The sequence below is a fragment of the Gallinula chloropus genome, assembly GCF_964237585.1.
Source record: "Gallinula chloropus genome assembly, chromosome: 1".
NCBI classification, from domain to species: Eukaryota; Metazoa; Chordata; class Aves; order Gruiformes; family Rallidae; genus Gallinula; species Gallinula chloropus.
Window position 1 is genome coordinate 124,707,360 of NC_140085.1, and position 20,479 is coordinate 124,727,838.

General features: G+C 34.6%; 1 protein-coding gene across 4 annotated transcripts in view; it reads left to right on the top strand.

The window, feature by feature from the left end:
* Positions 1-20,479, top strand: part of DMD (dystrophin) — a gene marked incomplete at its 5' end in the record, with an annotated part of 1,290,802 nt that overhangs the window by 614,645 nt on the left and 655,678 nt on the right. For all 4 annotated transcript variants that reach the window (XM_084279200.1, XM_084279202.1, XM_084279199.1 and 1 more), the window contains 7 exons: positions 932-1,111; positions 3,011-3,139; positions 4,672-4,842; positions 9,031-9,153; positions 10,598-10,735; positions 12,568-12,720; positions 13,641-13,823. In XM_084279200.1, coding sequence (XP_084135326.1) covers positions 932-1,111; positions 3,011-3,139; positions 4,672-4,842; positions 9,031-9,153; positions 10,598-10,735; positions 12,568-12,720; positions 13,641-13,823 — 1,077 coding nt within the window. The remainder of the gene's footprint in view (positions 1-931; positions 1,112-3,010; positions 3,140-4,671; positions 4,843-9,030; positions 9,154-10,597; positions 10,736-12,567; positions 12,721-13,640; positions 13,824-20,479) is intronic.

Genomic DNA, 20,479 nt, shown 5'->3' on the forward strand with positions numbered 1-20,479 from the left:
TACATGTGATAATAAGTGTAAGGAATTTGTGCCGCTCCTTGAGTATTCAGCAAGGATGTTATACTCTGTGTTGTGTCAACTCAGTACTTAGTATTAAATTCCTGCTTTTTAACTCATTGTCTAAATGTTGGGGTTTGCTCCTTTTGTTAGACTTCTTGCATGTTACAACAAATCTTAAGACATGAATAATGAGTAAAATATGCGGCCTTGCATACAATTTAAATCTATTTATATAAGGTAAGATAATGTGGGAGGAGATGCTGGAAATCTGTTTGTAGCTCTGCACATGTATTTTTGTCATTCAAGCGTAGAGGTGCTATGGATAATAGCTTGTTTTAGTAGTTTAGTTTGCAGAGCAAAATCCCTAGTGAATGGAATGAAAAGATGCAATTCTACAGTTAAGAAACAAGAAAGCTGAAACAAGACATCATGATTTCTGCTGAAGATCATTGTATTGAAAAGTATTAAAGGAATGTTAAAATATTTCACAGGATTATTTTCAGTGGAGTTCTTGAAGTCTTAAACATCATCATGATGCTTTATTGTTGTCCCATTTATTATGTAAGATTTATGTGCTATTTGATAACCATGCCATTTTAATGATATGCAAAGTAACTTTAAACATTTCAATATAAATACTATAAAATGTGGATTTATGTTTAACAGTTAAATATTAAAACTGTATTTTGAACACCAGAATGAAAGGTAATTCACACTTTCAAAAATGAAACCATTACCAAAAGAGATGTAAGCACATAACAAACATTTACAGTTTATCAGAGCTAAACAGGAACAATTTAATTTTTACTGACTGATGTTCACAGAATGCTTTCCCTTCATATAGGAAGCAAGTGGATGTGTTCTAGGATACTTTATGTACTTAGTATGGAGAATTTTTAATTTCTTGAACTTTTCTATTCTGCTCACATAGGCAACACGGAAAGAGATTGAGAAACGCCAAGCCCAACTTAAGAGCATCGGTGATTTAGGAGAGAATTTGAAGACGGTCCTGAAAGGAAAGGAAAGTCTAGTGGAGGATAAACTCAGCCTTCTCAACAGTAATTGGATAGCAGTAACTTCACGTGCTGAGGAATGGTTCAATCTGTTACTGGTAAGGAAAATGCATTTGTTCCTATAGAGGAAATGCTGGGTCACATTCGTAGCTGCTCAGCTTACAGGTGTGCTTTTTCTTGTGTCCTGGACTATGCTGATTGAATACACAGGTATACAGACAATTGGACTGGTTATTGTTAAGTACATTGTGTGATTTTTAAAAATCTAACTGCTAAAAGAGTAATGGCTCTGTAGAGTCTTGATTGTTAGTGCTTCCTGTTCCTGTCCACCAAAGTAGTTGGACTGTTGATTGGTTGGGGTTTTTCTCTAATGAATGAAATGCAGTTTCTCCCCAGGGGCATAGATTACTTGAATACAAATCAAGTGAAAGAAATAGACAAATAAGTTGAGTAAGTCTTGGTATTAATACCAACAACCTCAAATCCTTTTGACTATATTTGCATTTCTGTTTGGAATAGTAGGGAAGGAAGTCCCAACTTGCATGTTGATTTGATTCACAATGTAGTTTTGATGTTTGTGAACTGGAGTCACTTCAGAGGCAACTTAAATCAGGATAGTTTTATCGTGCATGTTTTGGTGGGGATAATTACTTAAGTCTGATCGTCAGTAAAATCCCTAGTACACACAATATAGATTCAGGACCCTCAGTCCTAGCTGCTTCAAGCTGTTCATAATCACATAACTATATTCTTCCTTAAAATTCGTTTTGCCATGAAGAGGTGATAGCTTTAGCTCGTAAACACAGAAGGCTCTTAATAAATAGATGGCCAGTCTTAACAATTGCTTTGAGAAACCTTGTATGCTGTTTCTGTTGCTAAGAGCATGGGAGTGAAGTTCCAACCCAGAGAAACTGAAGGGATTCTCAAGGTTGTGTTGGACTTTATTGTGATGTTTAAAAGCTTGATGTGTTAGATCTCCGATAGAGTCTGTGTGGTTACATTACAAATGCTTCTGTGACGGATATACAGTGTCGCTACAGGGATGCATCAGCTGTAGGCAGTATACAAAGCATCTGGTTGTGTCTATTCTACGTGGAAAACTAAAACATTTCATTCAGAATGATGTAGGTGCTCAGCTTCAATATGGAACTGATTAGAAGTAGTATGTAATGTAGTTTATAAACTGGTATACATATTTGTCCACTTCCAAATATGTTACATATTTCTCCACTTCCTTTCTTTGTTTTGAATTCTTTTGTTAATATTTACTAGAATCCATGATAAAAAGGCAAGCGAGTGAATTGGTCTTTTACTGGTTTTGAACAGTGTAAAACAAAGGTGCATACATGTAAGAGCCTATAGGACTGGTAACATCTTGTATCTTAGGTGTGTGGATATGCACAGGCCTCATTCTGGTGAGCTTACACTAGAAAAAATTTAAGGAGCTAAAAAAGATTTATCAGATTATTGACTAGAATAGCTTTTTAAAAAGCAGAGTCTCAAGGGAGAGAAGGAAGATGAAATGTAAAAAAAGATGTTTTTGTGCAAAGCACCCATTCTTGAACAAAAGTGTGTAAGTGCACCCTTGTTACCCTTCAAGCTTCAGTCAGCTCAGTGCCTTTCCTAAACGAGTTCTGGACCTGGTTCTTGGGAAACTCCTTTCCATCTTCGGTATGTCTGCTTGTCAGCTTCCTGTCCCTCCCAGCAGTCTGGCTGAGCTGCAGTCACCTACATCTTGCTGTGACTTTATCACTCCCCTCCTGCCTGTCACTTTGGAAGCTACTGTCTCTCCCCTAGAATATCTTTTTGAAGAAATGCAAAATACAAAGTGAAAGCAAACAAACAACAGATTCTATCCTTCAGAAAACAAGCAGTTGCTATGTAAAATAAACTAATTTCATAACGTATGCATGTTTGCCGCAGTTGGCATAACTACAGGTATTATTTCAGTTTTGATTACTTTTTTTGTATGCAGTATTTACCTTTTCCACATACAGGAATATCAAAAGCATATGGACGCTTTTGATCAGAATGTAGCTAATGTCACAACTTGGATGTATCGTGCTGAAATACTGTTGGATGAATCTGATAAACAAAAACCCCAGCAAAAAGAGGAAATTCTTAAGGTAAAAAAATGTCATCATCTGGAAATCATTGATTTTATTCTGAAATGGACTGTGTCAAAATTAACATATTTTGAAAGGTATCACAAATCAATTAACATGCTTTTTTGTGTTAAAACTACCCTATGGCAGCTTGTAGATTACTTAATAAATTTACGTTGCATTACAAAAGTTAAATCCTGGCAGAAATAAAACCAGATATGTTGTTGTAAGTCCTGGGAAATTCCTGGTGAGTAGAACAGCAGCTTATTAAACCTGTCTTTGCTGGAAAATACTCCTTAAACATATCTGGTTGAACAAAATCCTTTCTTTTTCCCTGTGTTTTTCACTTTTCATTGTTTTTCTGTATTTCTGTGATACTTTTCTGATATCTGTGGTATCTGCATTTGATGTCTCTGTGATGTGACTGTCTTAATTCTATAAGCACTGTTTGCATCGGCAGCAGGCCAACACTGCAAACAAGAATATTATATGGTGAACTAGCTGTGTAATAAAGGGTTAATGTATAGATCAGAATGTTTTATTTGGTCCACTGCATCATTTGACCAACTGATGAAAAATGAATTTGCAAGATAGATAAGCATTTTAAAGTATCTCATTTAAAATACTTTAAATTATTGTTTATAGGAATTATTATTTTTCTTCTGAAATTGGTGTGAAGTTTTACCTGTATTCAACATAATGGCCAGAACATACTATCTGATGAAGAGTTTGTAGATCAAAATCAGAATTATATTGCTGACACTAACACAAGGATACCACTTACTAAAGCAAATTTTTACAAATTCCAAGGCAGAGCATTTATCAGTGCTTCATTGATCTTAGCGGGACTGTAGTTGAATGAACAATCTTACCACCTTCAAGTACAAAGTACAATTATATTTGCCATGAACATGTGTGTGTGTGTATATATATTTATATTGCACAAACTCATTTCACAAATCTTAATGTCCAACTGACTTTATGGTTCCTGAATCTTGGCTATTTTTTTTGGCCTCTGCTCATACTGGGATCTACTGTTAGGATTACTGTTGCAGACAAAGAAGTTATTTGCCTTCAGATTTTCATAATTTGTGATAGATTTATAGAAAAAATTTCCCACTGGTCTTCATCTGGTCATTTTTCCCTGCCTCAACTATGGGCATGAAAGCAGTAACTATACATCCAGTTCCCTGATACATGAATTAACAGCTCTTCTTAGCTTTAGGAACATAAAATAATTTAGCATATGCTGAAATATACTGAGAATTATATTGTTGCAGATAAGACCCTGCCTAGAAATAATATTTACTGTTAATTTCATCTAAGACATATTAAAACAGACATGTAGATACATTCCTGCTATAAATCTGAGGGATATGAGTTGGAGTGTTATCCGATGTATTTCCTCTGGATTTACACACTCATGTGTAATTATCTGAATTTTCTTTGTGGTTTTGCTCCCTATTCCTTTGCACACTCTCTCTCTCTCTCTCTTTCTCTCTCTTTGCATTTATTACTAACTTCAAGCCCTGTCTCTTGCTCACGGACTGTAGCGCTTAAAGGCTGAGCTGAATGATATGCATCCAAAGGTGGACTCTGTGCGTGACCAGGCAGTAGACTTGATGACAAACCGTGGAGATCACTGCAGGAAAGTAATAGAGCCTAAACTGTCAGAGCTCAACCAGCGATTTGCAGCTATATCACAAAGAATTAAGAGTGGAAAGGTAGGAGCACTTGTTTCCACGTGGAGATGCGCACAAAATGGTACTTATATAAGGTGCACAATCACAATTACATAGCGGGTTGCAGTTCGGGTTGCAGTTTCTCTGAAGAAGAACCTTTCAAAAAAAAAAAATGTAGATCATAAGAAATTTGGTTGGTTTTTTTTTTTCCTTTTTAACTGTGAATATTTGGGCATTTTGTATTATAGGTCTTATCTTCACTGTTTCACAATTAAAACTATTCACTGACTTTATATGAATGTAACAATTACTGCATTAACTTCTAAAGAATAAGCAACATCTAGGAATCAGTGAGGACCTTAATCTTCTCAAAATACAAGTAGACCTTTCCTTTCCTTTCCCTTTCCTTTCCTTTCCTTTCCTTTCCTTTCCTTTCCTTTCCTTTCCTTTCCTTTCCTTTCCTTTCCTTTCCTTTCCTTTCCTTTCCTTTCCTTTCCTTTCCTTTCCTTTCCTTTCCTTTCCTTTCCTTTCCTTTCCTTTCCTTTCCTTTCCTTTCCTTTCCTTTCCTTTCCTTTCCTTTCCTTTCCTTTCCTTTCCTTTCCTTTCCTTTCCTTTCCTTTCCTTTCCTTTCCCTTCCCTTCCCTTCCCTTCCCTTCCCTTCCCTTCCCTTCCCTTCCCTTCCCTTCCCTTCCCTTCCCTTCCCTTTCCCTTTCCCTTTCCCTTTCCCTTTCCCTTTCCCTTTCCCTTTCCCTTTCCCTTTCCCTTTCCCTTTCCCTTTCCCTTTCCCTTTCCCTTTCCCTTTCCCTTTCCCTTTCCCTTTCCCTTTCCCTTTCCCTTTCCCTTTCCCTTTCCCTTTCCCTTTCCCTTTCCCTTTCCCTTTCCCTTTCCCTTTCCCTTTCCCTTTCCCTTTCCCTTTCCCTTTCCCTTTCCCTTTCCCTTTCCCTTCCCTTTCCTTTTCCTTTTCCTTTTCCTTTTCCACAAAGATTGGCTTTTTTTTGGCTAATTTTTCATTAAATGCACCTGGTGTTTTCCCATGAGGCTGTGGCTCACCGGGGTTTGAGATACATACACACGTGTACACACAGAGGCATTGTATCAATAATATTTCAGCTACTCATCTGTACAACCAGTTAGACAACTGAATCTGAATTGAATATAGATTAAGTAATTTTTAGTAGTGACTTCTGAATTGGAATGAGGGAAGACATAAGCCATCTCCTTTCTCCACTGTGTTTGCTGCCTTTACTGCAGAGAGCTATTTGGCAGAGTAAAGCAGGCAGCCACGCGGGTTGGAATGGAGGGTAACGGGAATCCATGGATCCTGATCTCAGCTCTTTTTGCTGGCTAGTGCAATAGCACTGGAAACAAATGCACAGAGGATCCGTGGTAGAGCAGGAAATAATCTTTGCAAGAAGCGTAAGCAGAGACATGGTTTTCATGAGTTGTGTAGGATTTATGTAGGGCTCAATACCCTGTGTAACCAGCATGTTCTTTGTGGATATTTGAGCTTGTTTAGGTTTCAGTTCTGGAACAGGAAATAATATGTCCTGTGAATAAAAGTCATCTTTCTTTTTTCCTACTGGGCATCAGTAGTCCTTTAGCTGTTCCATTGTGGTGCTCCTCATTTCTTACAGACAGGCAGACTGTAGACAGAGAACATTTTGGCACAAAAACAAACAACTGTGTTGTGTGACACTTTTATTCAGAACATCTGCTATCTGCAGTCTGGATTTCCTTGTCAGTTTTACCTCGCACTTCTACAATGCTGTCACCACGCAGGGCTGTTGCAGCATTTGATAAAGGTGTATGAAATTACTGCTTTTATTAGGGAACAATGGGATTGACCATAGGTGGTTTATCACAGGTTACCTATGGGCATTGGGTGTTGTGGGCCCTCAGAGAGGGCAAGAAGATATTTATTAAGTCTTCTGTCACAGCTTACAAAGGTCGTACACCTGGTAACTCTCAGGTGTTCTCCCATTTATGATCATACAGGTGAGATGAGAATGGCAGCACATCACTAACCTTTATACACTATGTACCAAGCAAAATGAAAAGAATTAATATAGCACATAATTTTAATGTTCAATTTGAGTTTAGGGAACCTTTTCTTTGACTTTGGGGAATGGAAAACAGGGGTAGGATTCACAAAGGCTATCTACACTAGCATGTATTGCGTAAGATAGCCAAAAGCTTGTCTGAATTCTTGCCGGTTCTACTGACTTGTTGTATGTATTCGGATAAAGGAGTAAATTGCTGGGTGCCTCATTTTTTTCCACCTGTATAATATAGGTAACTGCACTTTCCTTAGTCATGATTCCAGATTCATGGGCTGAACACTTATTTTTCTTACAGGGTGATATGATGCTTCCTTGCTCTTTTGGTTTGGTTTGTTATTTATCCATTATTAGGTAAAATGATTCCCTTGGTGAAAAATAGAATCAGTTCAGAAGGATAGTAAGCTCAAAATCTACTTTTCAAAAATTCTCAACTGTTTTCAAATAAGCTATACTTTTTCAAATGCTAGCAGTTGTCAGTACAAAAGTAAAGCGTGTAAGAAATTATGTGTGAAGTAAGTAAATGGTAACACATAATTTTTGTGTACTGAATTTAAAAAAAATCACCGTGTAATAAAATGAGGTGTAACATTTTCAAGTGATCTTTGAACCTCATTCAATTATTGGAATTTCATTTAGTATTTTATTTCTATTTTCCTTTTTTATTGTTTTCAGCATTTTTTTTGAGATTAGTAATTTTATATTTCAATTTTATTAGTCGATTTGTCTTTTAGTGAGATTTAGGTAATTTTAAATACATCCTTCAGAGCATTTGTGAAGAAATTACTGTGTGATTTGTTATACCTTAGTTAAAGTACTTGCTAAGTGTAACTGTGAGCTTGATGAAAATTTGTGAACACGGTGTTATTCTCTATAAATATCATACATTATTACATTTCCATTAATGTTTTTAGGTGAACAAAATCTTTGTCATTAAATTAATCAGTCAGATACAATTAAGGCATTTTATCCTAATTGTCCCAGCTCATTTGTCGAACAGCTGTGAATAGATGACTGTTGATGTCCAGTCTCTTGTGGTTTTGACTGATTTGCTTTGTTACCATCTTCATTGCAAACTTGCTTTGCAATAACTACCAATTTTTTGGAGGAAAGAGTAAAAGAGAACTGATTAGAATATTACATGCTTAAGTTTTTAGCAAGAAGACAATTGTATGTCCAAGAGTTCCTATAACATCATAAAACATTAATTACCTCTAAATCCACATTTAATGCAGGAATCATCAGGATTTTTTTTTTTTTTTTGCTTTTTCATGCATATAAATCTTTGAAGAAAAAAGCCTTTTTTTCTGTTCATCCTTTGGAAAGCATTTAATAAATATATTGCATATTGCACATTAAACTATCCAAAGGTAGTCAATTATCAGGTACATAAAGGGAGATATATGGTTAAATGTGTGGCACTTGTTTTACCAGTTAAAGATGAATACTAAGCTAAATGCAATGTAATTGTATTGTGTTTTGTTCGGTTGAGGATTTTTTAGTTCTGTATTTTTCTTGAGGATGTTTTTTAATTTCTTTTAAAAACAAACAAAAAAAAAACCAAACTCAAAAAAAAACCCAAACAAAACCAAAAGCCCTTTTTAGTGAAGTTTTGCTGATTTCTCAAAATATGTACAAAATGTTGTTAAAGGAATACCTTACATAAAAATTATCTGCATTTTGTTTTGTATAATTCACCATTCATTTTTGCTATTCTTTGTGAGAGAGCAGTGATTTCAAATAACTGAAACAAATTAGCATCTTTTTTTTTCTCAGCCAGTAGTAGTAGGTGGGTTTTTATCTGAATGTATTGCTTGTTGCTGTTACGAGCAATTTCTGACAACCCAGTTTTATTCAAGTAGTGTCAACTGTTTATTTGAACCTGTTCTTATACACGAATGTGAAAATATAATATTTCTTTTAAAAAAATAATTCACCATAGAGTTCTTATGTTTTATTATATGAAAATTCTACAGTGTTGTTAAATACTTATCTTTACTTGCATCATTGGGTACTTTGAGTTGTACTGTGTAGATATTTTTCTATATGATGGAAAGTCTAGCATTGTTTTAGCAATAAGGACTAGAACAGATGTCTCTCTTCATTTGTTTTTCTAATAAAAGTGGTAAGTATATGAGGTAAATAAGTAATCTTTGCATTTCTCCCATTTTAGCCCTTCATTCCTTTGAAGGAATTGGAGCAATTTGACTTCGATATACAAAAAATGCTTGAACCACTGGAGGTTGAAATTCAACAGGGGGTGAATCTCAAAGAGGAGGACTTCAATAAAGATATGGTAATTTGGTTGAAATGGAAGTCTGAGTGAAGTAGGCAGGAAGATGACAAAAACCTGAATGGAAATTAGAAACGTCCATATTTGTATCAAGATCTTTAGCTATGACTTGAACAAAATTTTACTTTACTAATATATTATAAAAACCAAGAGTCCCAAGTTAGCATTAACTAAGAGTTTTAGTTGTAAGGCAATTGTTAGTTTATAAGAAAAACATATAAGCAAAACTGGAATATAATCTACAGGTCCTATACTAGTGCCAGAAATATAACAGAATAAGTAAAGATTATTAAATTCTCTGTAGCAGTGTAAAGACCAAGAACACTCAGAATGATGTATCTAAATGGGCAATATAATAAAAGAAGACATTCACTAAAAACAAATGCTAGGCAATGATCATTGGAAGAAGTGCCACTTGCCAACTAGTTCTTAACCAATCCGATTATACCATTTATTGTAAATTGGTTTCGTGGCTGCAGTAAGCTTTATTACTCATGTTTGCTCTTTGCAAGTGGTAAAACTGTTTATGTGTATTAGGGGGAAAAAAAAGACAAAAGAAGAAAAAAAGAGTAAAATACTGCAGTGCTTTGTTATTGTGCCGCTGTGGTGTGTTTTCGTCAGTGATTTTCAGAGAAATGTCATTTCTGGGCTGGGCAATAACACGCATTCATCTTTAAAACCTTCTCTTCATGAGTCCTCAAAAAAATCAAATATATATTTCTTTCCAAGCAGTATAAAGAGTCAATATCTTTTCCTTTTAATTCTTCAACGATAACTATTTTATATGAATGCTGAAAGGAATCTTTAGAGGAGCTATTTTTTTTTTTTTTTTAAATGCAGGAAAGGTAAAATTTAAGGCCAAATATACTGCAGTGGTAATTTCTAAGTGAATCAAGTTTAATGGGACATTTTCCAGTACTTGAGCATATTTTGTGCTCTTTCTTAACATAAAATGTTTAGTGTGGTTCAAGGGATGCTCTACCAGAAGCTGTAGCAAAGACTCAATTCCTATGTAAAAAGTACTTAGAAGTATCATTTTCCCTGCCAGAATACCCGCTCTGCATTGTAATGATACATATAATGGTCATGACTTACACCCTCCTCCGCACCCCCCAGCATTCTGGCGATTTCAGTGACTAGTGCCAGTGATTTAGAATATTTTAGGTATCTCTGTTCTTTTTTAAAAAATATTTTTTAAATATTTTTGCCTTTTTGCCTCTAATGTTTTCATCCTGTTATCCTGGATGCTACATAAATTTTAATATCAAACATCTGTAGGTTTTCAAGTGCAGTCTTCAGCATTGAACTACAAGTAGCCGTTAGATGATTACCATAGCAGAGGAAGTGTGGTTTTGTATGTTTGTATCTCCTATTACTTATTACTTAAGTAAAAATTTGATTTAAATGCCCATTATATTTGTTGTTGTTTTTTTTTTTTTTAAATTAGAGTGAAGAGGATGAGAGCACAGTGAAAGAATTGCTGCAAAGGGGTGACACGCTTCAAAAGAGAATCACAGATGAGAGAAAACGGGAGGAAATAAAGATAAAGCAACAGCTGTTGCAGACTAAACATAATGCTCTCAAGGTATAGGAGCTACATTTATAAGCACATCCTACTAAACCCATTTTTTTCTTCATTTCAGGGCATTGTTCTGTTAAGAGAATCTTCGTTACTATTTAAAACCGTTTGGCTATAAACATATCTTGTTACATCTCTAAATGACTTGCAAAAGACATTTTAAATATCCAGGTTAACAAGTACTGTTTTTACCTGAGTGTTAAATCTGTGTAATTGCCAGTTGGACAACAATGATTTATTTTATAATAATTCCTTCTTTAGCACATTATGTGTGTTTCATGTTTCTTCACAGCATTCAAGACCTTAGAACTAGTTCTTGCAACCTTATTTTTTCAGATGTATAGCATCTTTCTGGCAATGAATAAGTTTTATCCTTCAGTTAAAGAATTGCATACTATGTTCTTGATTGGGGAAAAGTGGTTCCAGCATCTTCAGAATAGGGTTGGTGGTAGTACCAATAGATCTAGCAGCTAAAAGGCTGAAAATCATAGTCAGATATCAAAATTCTATGTTACCACACCCCTGGAGGCATACCTGTATGATACAGTTCCCAGAAAAATCCACAGTGAGACCTATTTGGACAATCTAAGAGCTGTAATTGGCAATGTTGTATTTCCAGGGAAAAATAAAAGTGAGGCAGGAATGAACGAATCTTAATTTGTAAAGTTACCTTGGTTGCCTACCTGGAGCCATAGGCTGTGGCTACTATAGAATAATTTTTCATCTTATTGGCAGAACTTTTCTTTCTTTTGAACATTTTTATTCAGTTGTTCTTTGCTTGGGGAACATGGCATTTCATTTTATTATTACATTTTAAGTAGCATCTTTCCTTTCCTGTGGATTTAATTCTACTTTTTACATTTTTGCAAATATGTTTGAATTCAGTAAAAGAATAAATGAAATATACCATTATTTTCTCCACATTTGGAAGGCACTTGAAATCTATTAGGTGTGTCTTTAAGTGCTCGAAGTTAAATGGAAGTAATTTATAAATTTTGTGGAGGAAAAACAAGAAAAGTGTTTCTAGAAGTACACTATTGACAACATCCTTACTGGCTGTTCTTATGGAATAGAGTGATTCATTTTACTTTAGGCTAAGGCATTCAACCTTTCTATAAAAAATGTACCAGTAATTTTATTAATTTACTTCTTTGTAAGAATTTATATAGTAATGAGAATATTTTCTAAGCTCTGTATGAGCAGAGCTAAGAAGTTAAAGCAAATGCAAACCCTTAACCTTCCTGTTAAAGAAAAGTTTTAATATTTTTGTAAAGCTGAGTCATAAACACAAAATGTTTGTTATGTACATGGTATTTAATTTAGAAAAAGGAAACCTGTCTTTGCATGCATTTCTGCATTGAAATGATTTTCTTTTGAATAGCTAGAGTTTGCATGCAGGGTAGAATTTCACAGGAGACCACAAAATACAGGAAGTCCACTTATGGCTAAGTACTAAGTAGGCTGTCTATCCATCTGTCCAGTAAGTATTCTGAGCGGAAATTTGTTATATAAAATACTGTTATTTATGTAAGAGTCTTAACTTGCCTAAATATTGGTGACTATCGGTGGTTTATTCAACGTGTTAACAGCCCTGAATTAGATAACTTCCCTTAAAAGAAATAACCTGATCAAAAATATGCTGCGTTCAATTACTTATATCCTGTTAAACTGAGGAAAAGGGGTTTTGTTGAGGCACTTACATGCTTGATTTAAGCATCACTATTTTTCAAAAAGTGTCCTTGAACACTTTTTTTCTTTTCCCTTCAATGTGCGCACATGCCAATTCATATTTTATAAGCCTTTAATTCATATCCTAATAATGTCTGCACTGTGAACAGGACTTGAGATCTCAAAGAAGAAAAAAGGCATTAGAGATTTCTCATCAATGGTATCAGTACAAGAGGCAGGCTGATGACCTAATGACATGGCTGGATGACATTGAGAAAAAGTTAGCCAGTCTACCAGACCACAAAGATGAGCAGAAGCTAAAGGTAATGTTGTTTTGGGATGACAATGGTAGATCTTTTTGAGTGATACTTTATAAATTTAAGACAGAAAATGCAACATATACTCCAACAGATATAGAAACTTAGCAGTTCAGTTCGTTCTACTTAGAGTAAAACAAACTCTAATTAGCTGTGTTTAAACTGACATTTCTTTGTTGTACTATACCTTGTATTTGTTTGTTATACAGAATGTTATATAAATAATTTGAAACACACTAAATATTTTTGTCAATAATATGGAAAGTGTGCAATGTATTTAGAAGCATCAAATGTTTTCTAGTAAAAAATTGTAATTGATTTTATGTATCTTTGTTCCAGATGAACAAATGACTTACCGATATATGGATGACCTCTATCTCATGTTAGCACATTCATTTTCATCAGAACATATTCATATGTCACTGTCAAACTCTATAGATTTATTTACATACTGTCAAAGGTTTTCCTAGTTTGTTTTGCATCGTCTTTCTTTGCTTCATTCTCTGTTGAGTTTCCCACAGAGTAAAGCAGGAGTTAAGTAACATATTAAGGAGTCAAATAATATATTTGTAAGCTGTCCAAACATTATTTGTCCTGAACATGCTGACCCTTATTGAGAAAATAATTTCTCCAATTGCCCATCATAGTGTACTAGCAAGAATCTGGAATTGGAAACTGTTGGCCTTTGCTAACTAGTTTCAGTGTGTACTAGCTGTTAGTATCAATACAGCCAATCTCCAAGAAGGTTCTTTAATTTCAGTTATTTTTGTTTTGTTTAAATGTAAAATAAGACGTGGAATAGCTGTAAATTTTAATTGTAACAATAAAATGAAAATGGAATTTCTGACAGAAGTATTTTTCTAATTTTCAGTTGAATGATCTAGTTAGCTAACTATCCTGGGCCCTGTATTGGTTTTGCTCACTAGGAGATTGGTGGAGAATTGGAGAAGAAGAAGGAAGATCTGAATGCGGTGCACAGGCAGGCTGAACGCTTGTCTAAGGATGGGGCTGCAAAAGCAGTGGAGCCAACCATGATACAGCTCAGCAAGCGCTGGCAAGATTTTGAGAGCAAATTTGCTCAGTTTCGAAGACTCAACTATGCACAAATTGTGAGTTGTTACTGGCAAACCCATATGTTTGCAACTGCTACTACTAACAGCATCCTACTAACAATGAGAGCTTCAGGGTCAGTGTCAACTCTACAGCTATTAATAAGAAAAACCCTATTCTCTGCAAGTGGGAGAATTTTTATATTCCAATACAACAGTTCTCTGCTTCGGTCTTAAAATTGCCCTTAAGTTAAATCAGCCAATTACAAAAAAAACTCAGCAATGAAAAATTCATGTTTATTTTTGTTGCCTCATTATTTTTCCATAACATTTACCAGTTTAAAAATGTCAGTTTGCCATGCATCTATTTTGTTCACAGAACGTGTAAAACAGAAAAACTGTCTTTTTCAAACTACCCATCTCATGCCAATTTTAATTGTTTTTTTAATTTGTCCATAATGTGTAATACTCAATTTAGGATGAGATAAAAAAAAATCTTATGGCATTATCCATACATGGCCTCTTTTTCAAATGCTTGAATTCTCAAACAAGATTTTGAAAGAAAGTGTACTTTTAAATTTGTCAGGATGAAAGCATAATTTTATGAACCAACTTAGTATGTTCTGTTGAATTGTTTGTTTGTATATAAAATACAATTATTCTTACTGGTTTATACATGCTGCAATAACTGGATACATAAAAGGGAAATAAACTGTCACTATTCCCGATTTATGATCAAAATACGCATTGGGTGTTACGCATTTAGAAGGTTACCAGAGATTGCTTTTGCACTTACATAGCAGATTTTCCTTCCCATTCCTACTACTCTGCTCATTGTCTTCTGGGCTTTTGATTTTTTTTAATGAAGAAAGATAAGATTTGATCTCAAGAAATTATTGCATTATGTGTTCTTCTGTAAATTTAATAGTACTAGTGATAAAGGGCTGTTTCAACAAAATATAATTTTATTTACTTATTTTTAAATGCACCTAGATTGCAGAGGGGACATACTGACAGAGCAATTAAAATTTAAATACACAAAGTGTTATTTTTAATTTATATATGCTCAAATATGTTTTAAAAAAAGTTCTAAACATCATCAATAATGTATAATCTTTGGGTCAATACAGTCCTTTATTTAATGTACTCAGTTTATTGTATATCTTTAGCTTTTTTACTATTAATTTACATAATGTATATATAAAATAATAATTGGGATAGCTACACAGTTAATGGAAGCAATCAGAGATACATTAACTTTGGTTTGTATGTTATTAAATCTTGTTCCATCTGATTACTCTCTTCAAATTACTATGGTTTATATTAAACTTGATGGATGTAATCAGTTGCAAATCGTTTATATTGGCATGGAGCTAGAGCAGGCTTCACTTTGTCTTGTAAATGAGTCTCTTTTCTATAATGAATATATTTGTTTCTTTGATAAGCAAGTAAGAAATAAGAATGTGCATGTAATTTATATAAAAAAGTCTACTGTAAATGTGCTTTTAATGTCACACCACCTACCATCACATAGGATAAATATATCTATTATGAATTTCTATTAGCAAATCAATAAAATCATAGAATCATAGAATAACCTGAGTTGGGAGGAACCCATAAGGATCGTCAAGTCCAACTCCTGGCTCCACACAGAGCCAGAGAAGTCAGAGCATGTGATGGAGGGCATTGTCCAGATGCTTCTTGAACTCAGCCAAGCTCAGTGCTGTGACCACTTCCCTGGGGAGCCTGTTCCAATACGTGACTACCCTCTCAGTAGGTCTCTTCCTAATATCCAGTCTAAACCTTCCCCCTCACAGCTTCATGCCATTCTATTGCTGGTGACCAAAAAGAGGAGATCAGTGCCTACCCCTTCGCTCTCCCTCTTCAGGAAGCCATAGGCTGCGAATAGGTCTCCCCTCAACCTCCTCTTCTCCAGGCTGAACGAACCTAGAGACTTCAGCCTCTCCTCATAAGACTTCCCCTCCAGACCCTTCACCATCCTTTTTGCCCTCCTCTGAACACTCTCCAATATTTTTATGCCCCTCTTCTAATGTGGCATCCAAAAACTGCACACAGCACTTGAGGTGACACTGCACCAGCACAGCGTAAGGACATCCTTTCCCTAAGCTGACTGGCAATGCCATGCTTGATGCACCCCAGGATATGGTTGGCCCTCCTGGCAGCCTGGGCACACAGCTGTCTCCGGTTTAACTTGCTGTTGACCAAGATCTCCAGATCCCTCTCAGCATGGCTGGCCTACAGCATCTGATCCCCTGGTCTGTATGTGTAGACAGGGTTAACCCTTCCCAGGTGCAGATTTGGCATTTGCCCTTCTTAATCTTCACTGTTGGTGATTTCCCAGCTCTCTAATCTGTCCAGGTCTCTCTGTAAAGGCTTCTCCACCCTCCGTGGAGTCAACAGCTCTTCCCAATTTGGTGTTATCTGCAAATTTACTTGAGACACCTGCTAGTCCTGAGTCCAGGTTGTTTATGAAAATATTAAAACGAACTGGCCTAAAAAGGAACCCTGGGGAACCCCAGGGAACCCCACTAGTGACAGGCCCCATTTACTATCACCGTCTGGCCAAATGCCCACCCAACACATTATAGCTTTCTCTAGTTGTATGCTGGGCATTTTGTCCAGCAAGATATTGTGAGACACAGCATCAAAAGCCTTACTGAAATCCCCCCCAAAAATTTATTAGCATATTTTTCTTTGAAATAGGCGAGGAATATGCATCAGCCCATGTGCTTTTGAATTGGTCAAAGAGATACAGTCATTGACTTTTAAAGCCATGTAAACATTAGATGTATTTTTATTATTAAATTATTTATGTAGTATATCCTTGTATTGGTTAAATTTTAAAATATTCTCAAATATTTCATGCAAGAAAACTACTTGTTAGTGTTTATTTGGGGAATGAGGTCATTATTCAGTGAAATTTGCATGTGTAGAGGATAATTACTGTGTCCTCATTTCTCATGAAAAATATCTTGCTCTTTTGATAATGATCAAGCTGATATTTATATAAAATAAAAGCTAACGGAATATGTGAGAGGCAGTATATTTTCATGGCTCATATCAAAGTGAGAAGTACAACTGCCTTGTTACTGTTCTGGCTCTGCTGACTCAGTAAAACAATGTGAATTTCTCTTGAGTCTTTTTTTTTTTTTTTTTTTTTTTTAATACAGTGTAAGTACCTACCTCACAGGGATGTTGTGAGGATTAATTGTTTGTGCAAGACTTCAAAATACAAAAGAAAAATGAAAATTCAAACTATTCACTTGAACACGTGTGGATACCAGCAAAAATAAATTTCAGAGATTTCCTACTAAGTGCCAACTGAATAAATCCATGCAATAAAAACGCAAAAAAGACATTTATTTTTAAGGCACAAGAAATAGAAAACTGCTGCATTTTTATTTATAGGTGATGATGTATTCAATAACAAACTTATTTAACAATTGAAAGTTGATATTATAAATCAATCAGGGTTTAGTTGTACTGTGTATCTTCCAATTCTTTATGATTTATTGAATAAACATTGAAAGACTTCATTGAAGAAGACCTTTAGGTACATGGCTTAATGACAGATTTACATTTCTCATCTTTGTTGGAGCTAATATTTTTATGCTATCTACGTGTGAAATTACAATGATCGTGCTCCCTAGATTTTACTTTTCCCCAAAATAAAGGTGGGTTTATGGCAGTGACAGACAACACATTATACACAAACACAAACACAATTGTGTTATACACAAACACAATTGCACAAAACCTGAGTTGACACTGAGTAGGAAAAGGTTTTTGGAGTTTGTGTTGTTTACAAGCTGTTCTCCCATCCCATGTCTTTATTCATATGTGACACATTAAACAGTGGACATAAAATTAAATTTTCAGTCAGGCAGATTTCCAGTTCCTGTGTTTATCATTCTCCTTAATTTCCACTAGAAATTTCCACTTGAAATCTGTCAGTAGTGGCTTCAGTTGTTAAAGCTGAATAATTTATTAAAGAGTGGAATATTTTGCCATTGTGTTTTAAAATTATGATTAGCCGATAAATCCCATTGAAATTCATGGAAGCTTAAGTTATTCTTCAAAAAACCCAAGCCATTAAAGTTTAATCCTAGAGAAGTATCAAAATTTTGCATATTAAAATTACATATTTAAATAAACCCAAACAATTTCAGTAAAAATTATACCAGAGAGTTTGAGACATGTATTTATAGATTATCTCTTCAGAATCTAAAATCATTAAGCCTTGGCAGTTGCCCAGTATTTTCAGAATCCTCTTTGCTTCATTCTAAACCTGTATCTTAAAGTTAACTATTTTTCTTAAACAGTTTACACCACTGTTCCATGATGCTGAAAATAGTTATGTGTTGCAGAGAATAAACTAGATTTAGATAGTTCCTAGATTTAGATAGTTCTGTTTAATTCAAGTCAGAAGAAAAAAGCAGTTTAGATTTAATTAAATTAGTTTGGGTAATGCCTGTTTTATAGAAGGGTTCTTTTTTTCCCCATGCTTTCATTTCAGCAGTCTATGGGCATGTTTATGTCATAGCTCAGTTTAGACTTTATTGAGCTGAATGAAATTATTCTGTGTGTAGGGAATACTGAAGGCCTTTCTCAAGAGAAAACATAGATGAGCACAGGTGCAGAGCCTACACTATAAATTCTTCTTTCACAAATTCTGTTACCATATTTTATCAAGCTACATTCCTTCTGCTGTCACATATAGTGGGTTTTCTCTTTTCCTCTCTCAGCTGAACTATGCATGCTGCAAATAGTAAGCCAGAGTATTTTAAGGACAAGAGGGATATTGTTCTTGCAACCTATTAACAGCTGTCAAAATGATGTAACTATTAGTGTATACACAAGCAAATAAATAAGCTTCCCTAAGTCGTCTTCAGTAATTTCATTGGTGGCATACACAAACATACTATCGAAATTTATGGTCATTTTACTACTGAAATATTTGGGTCTGGATTTTGGCAATACTGGGAAAATTAATAAAATTGATCAAATGATAAACATCAGGAGAGACTGTCTCTTTCATACCAATTAGAATCTGTATTGAACAAGAACGCATGAGGAAAATAGCTATTCAAAAAGCATTTATTTCTATAAGGTAAGTGATTTAGTCTGAGCAGCACAATAGTTACATGCAACTTAGAAAAAATATCAGTACACTTAGGACTTATTATGAACTAAATATCAGAAGCTTCAGTTTTTCCAAATAAAGTATATTATTCTGTTTAAGATAATATAAAGCATTCAGAAATTCAAAATACCTGTCTCCTAACAGAATGATCTCTTCTAGAGCAACTTCTGGAACCAGAATAAGGACTAATCAGGTTTACATCTGAAATTCAGGAGTTTAACTTCAGTCTTCTAAGGGCATATTGTAGTTTTCAGTTAATAGTTCCTTGTGGAGATCTATTTAGTTAATGACATTTAATTTTATTTTTAACCATTAAAATATTTTTTTATATATAGAGATATTTTCTAAAGTATAAATCAAATAGTAATTTAAATAAATCTGTCAGATAAACATGGGACTTGGTGTCCTAATTATCTGTCTGAATCTAAATAACAGATACTGCAGTGGTAATATTCTACCACTGGTTCTGATTGTTGTTTTCCACAGATGAAAAAAGAAACAAAAGGCATTAGAAAACCGAAATGAGAAAATACCTATGGCCACAGGAAAGGCCAAGACAGTGATGCATTAGTATCTGTTTCACCTATGGACTTTGGGTCTCTTTGGGACAGGACAGAGGTGATCCTGTGGCACCATGCAACTTTTCCTATGTTTATAGTGGCAGCTTTTTAAACAAATAGCTTTACACAGCACAGCTAAATACTGGGCTTTTTTTTGAGCGTGGTATGGATGTATAAGAAATTTTGATAGGAGAACCATGGATGAATCTTTGCACCTATTTTCTAGCATCCATCAACATGGAAATTATAAATTTATATTAGAAATATTATTACAAGTTTCTACTCTATAAATTGCTATTAGATTTATTCCAAATAATTTGTTTATCGAATACTTTAGTTTTATGTCTAATCTGATACCTATGAGAAGTACACTGAAGATGGATATAATCTTTGATATAGCTGAAGACCTAGTTTTAAAAATGCATTTAAGACCATACTTTATCTTCTCTGTGTCTAGAATGCATAAACTCTAGCATTTAAGTGAATAATTAATAATAATATTAATAATAATAACTAGTATTTTAAGTGAAGACATCTACAGCCTTCTTTTATTAAAGTGGACCGGTTTGCTATAGTATTTTGAGGTGTTCTAAAGTATACTTTGTTTTTCTCGTATTTCCTTATTGATTTGTACAAAGTTCCCTATCATCATTGCAAATCTGTAATATTTTAACTGAATGAAGTTTAAAATCTTGTCTTTTAGATGACAGAACTTTACAGCACAGGTTTTTCTCTACCATTTTTAATTATCTGTTATAAACTTCAGTGAAGTGATCTAAAAGCATTCTCTAGAAGAAAAACCTGACACCTTTACCTTGTAACATAGGAATAAAAACTGTGCAACTTGGACTAAAGGCTGTTTTAGGACTCTGTCTTCAATTTATATGCAGTGGTCATACCATTCTGGGTATGATTGTGATGGAAACAAAAGCAACAGCCTTTGGTTAAAGAACTGTATGTGACACAGCACCAAGTTGCCTCTCCTTTTGATT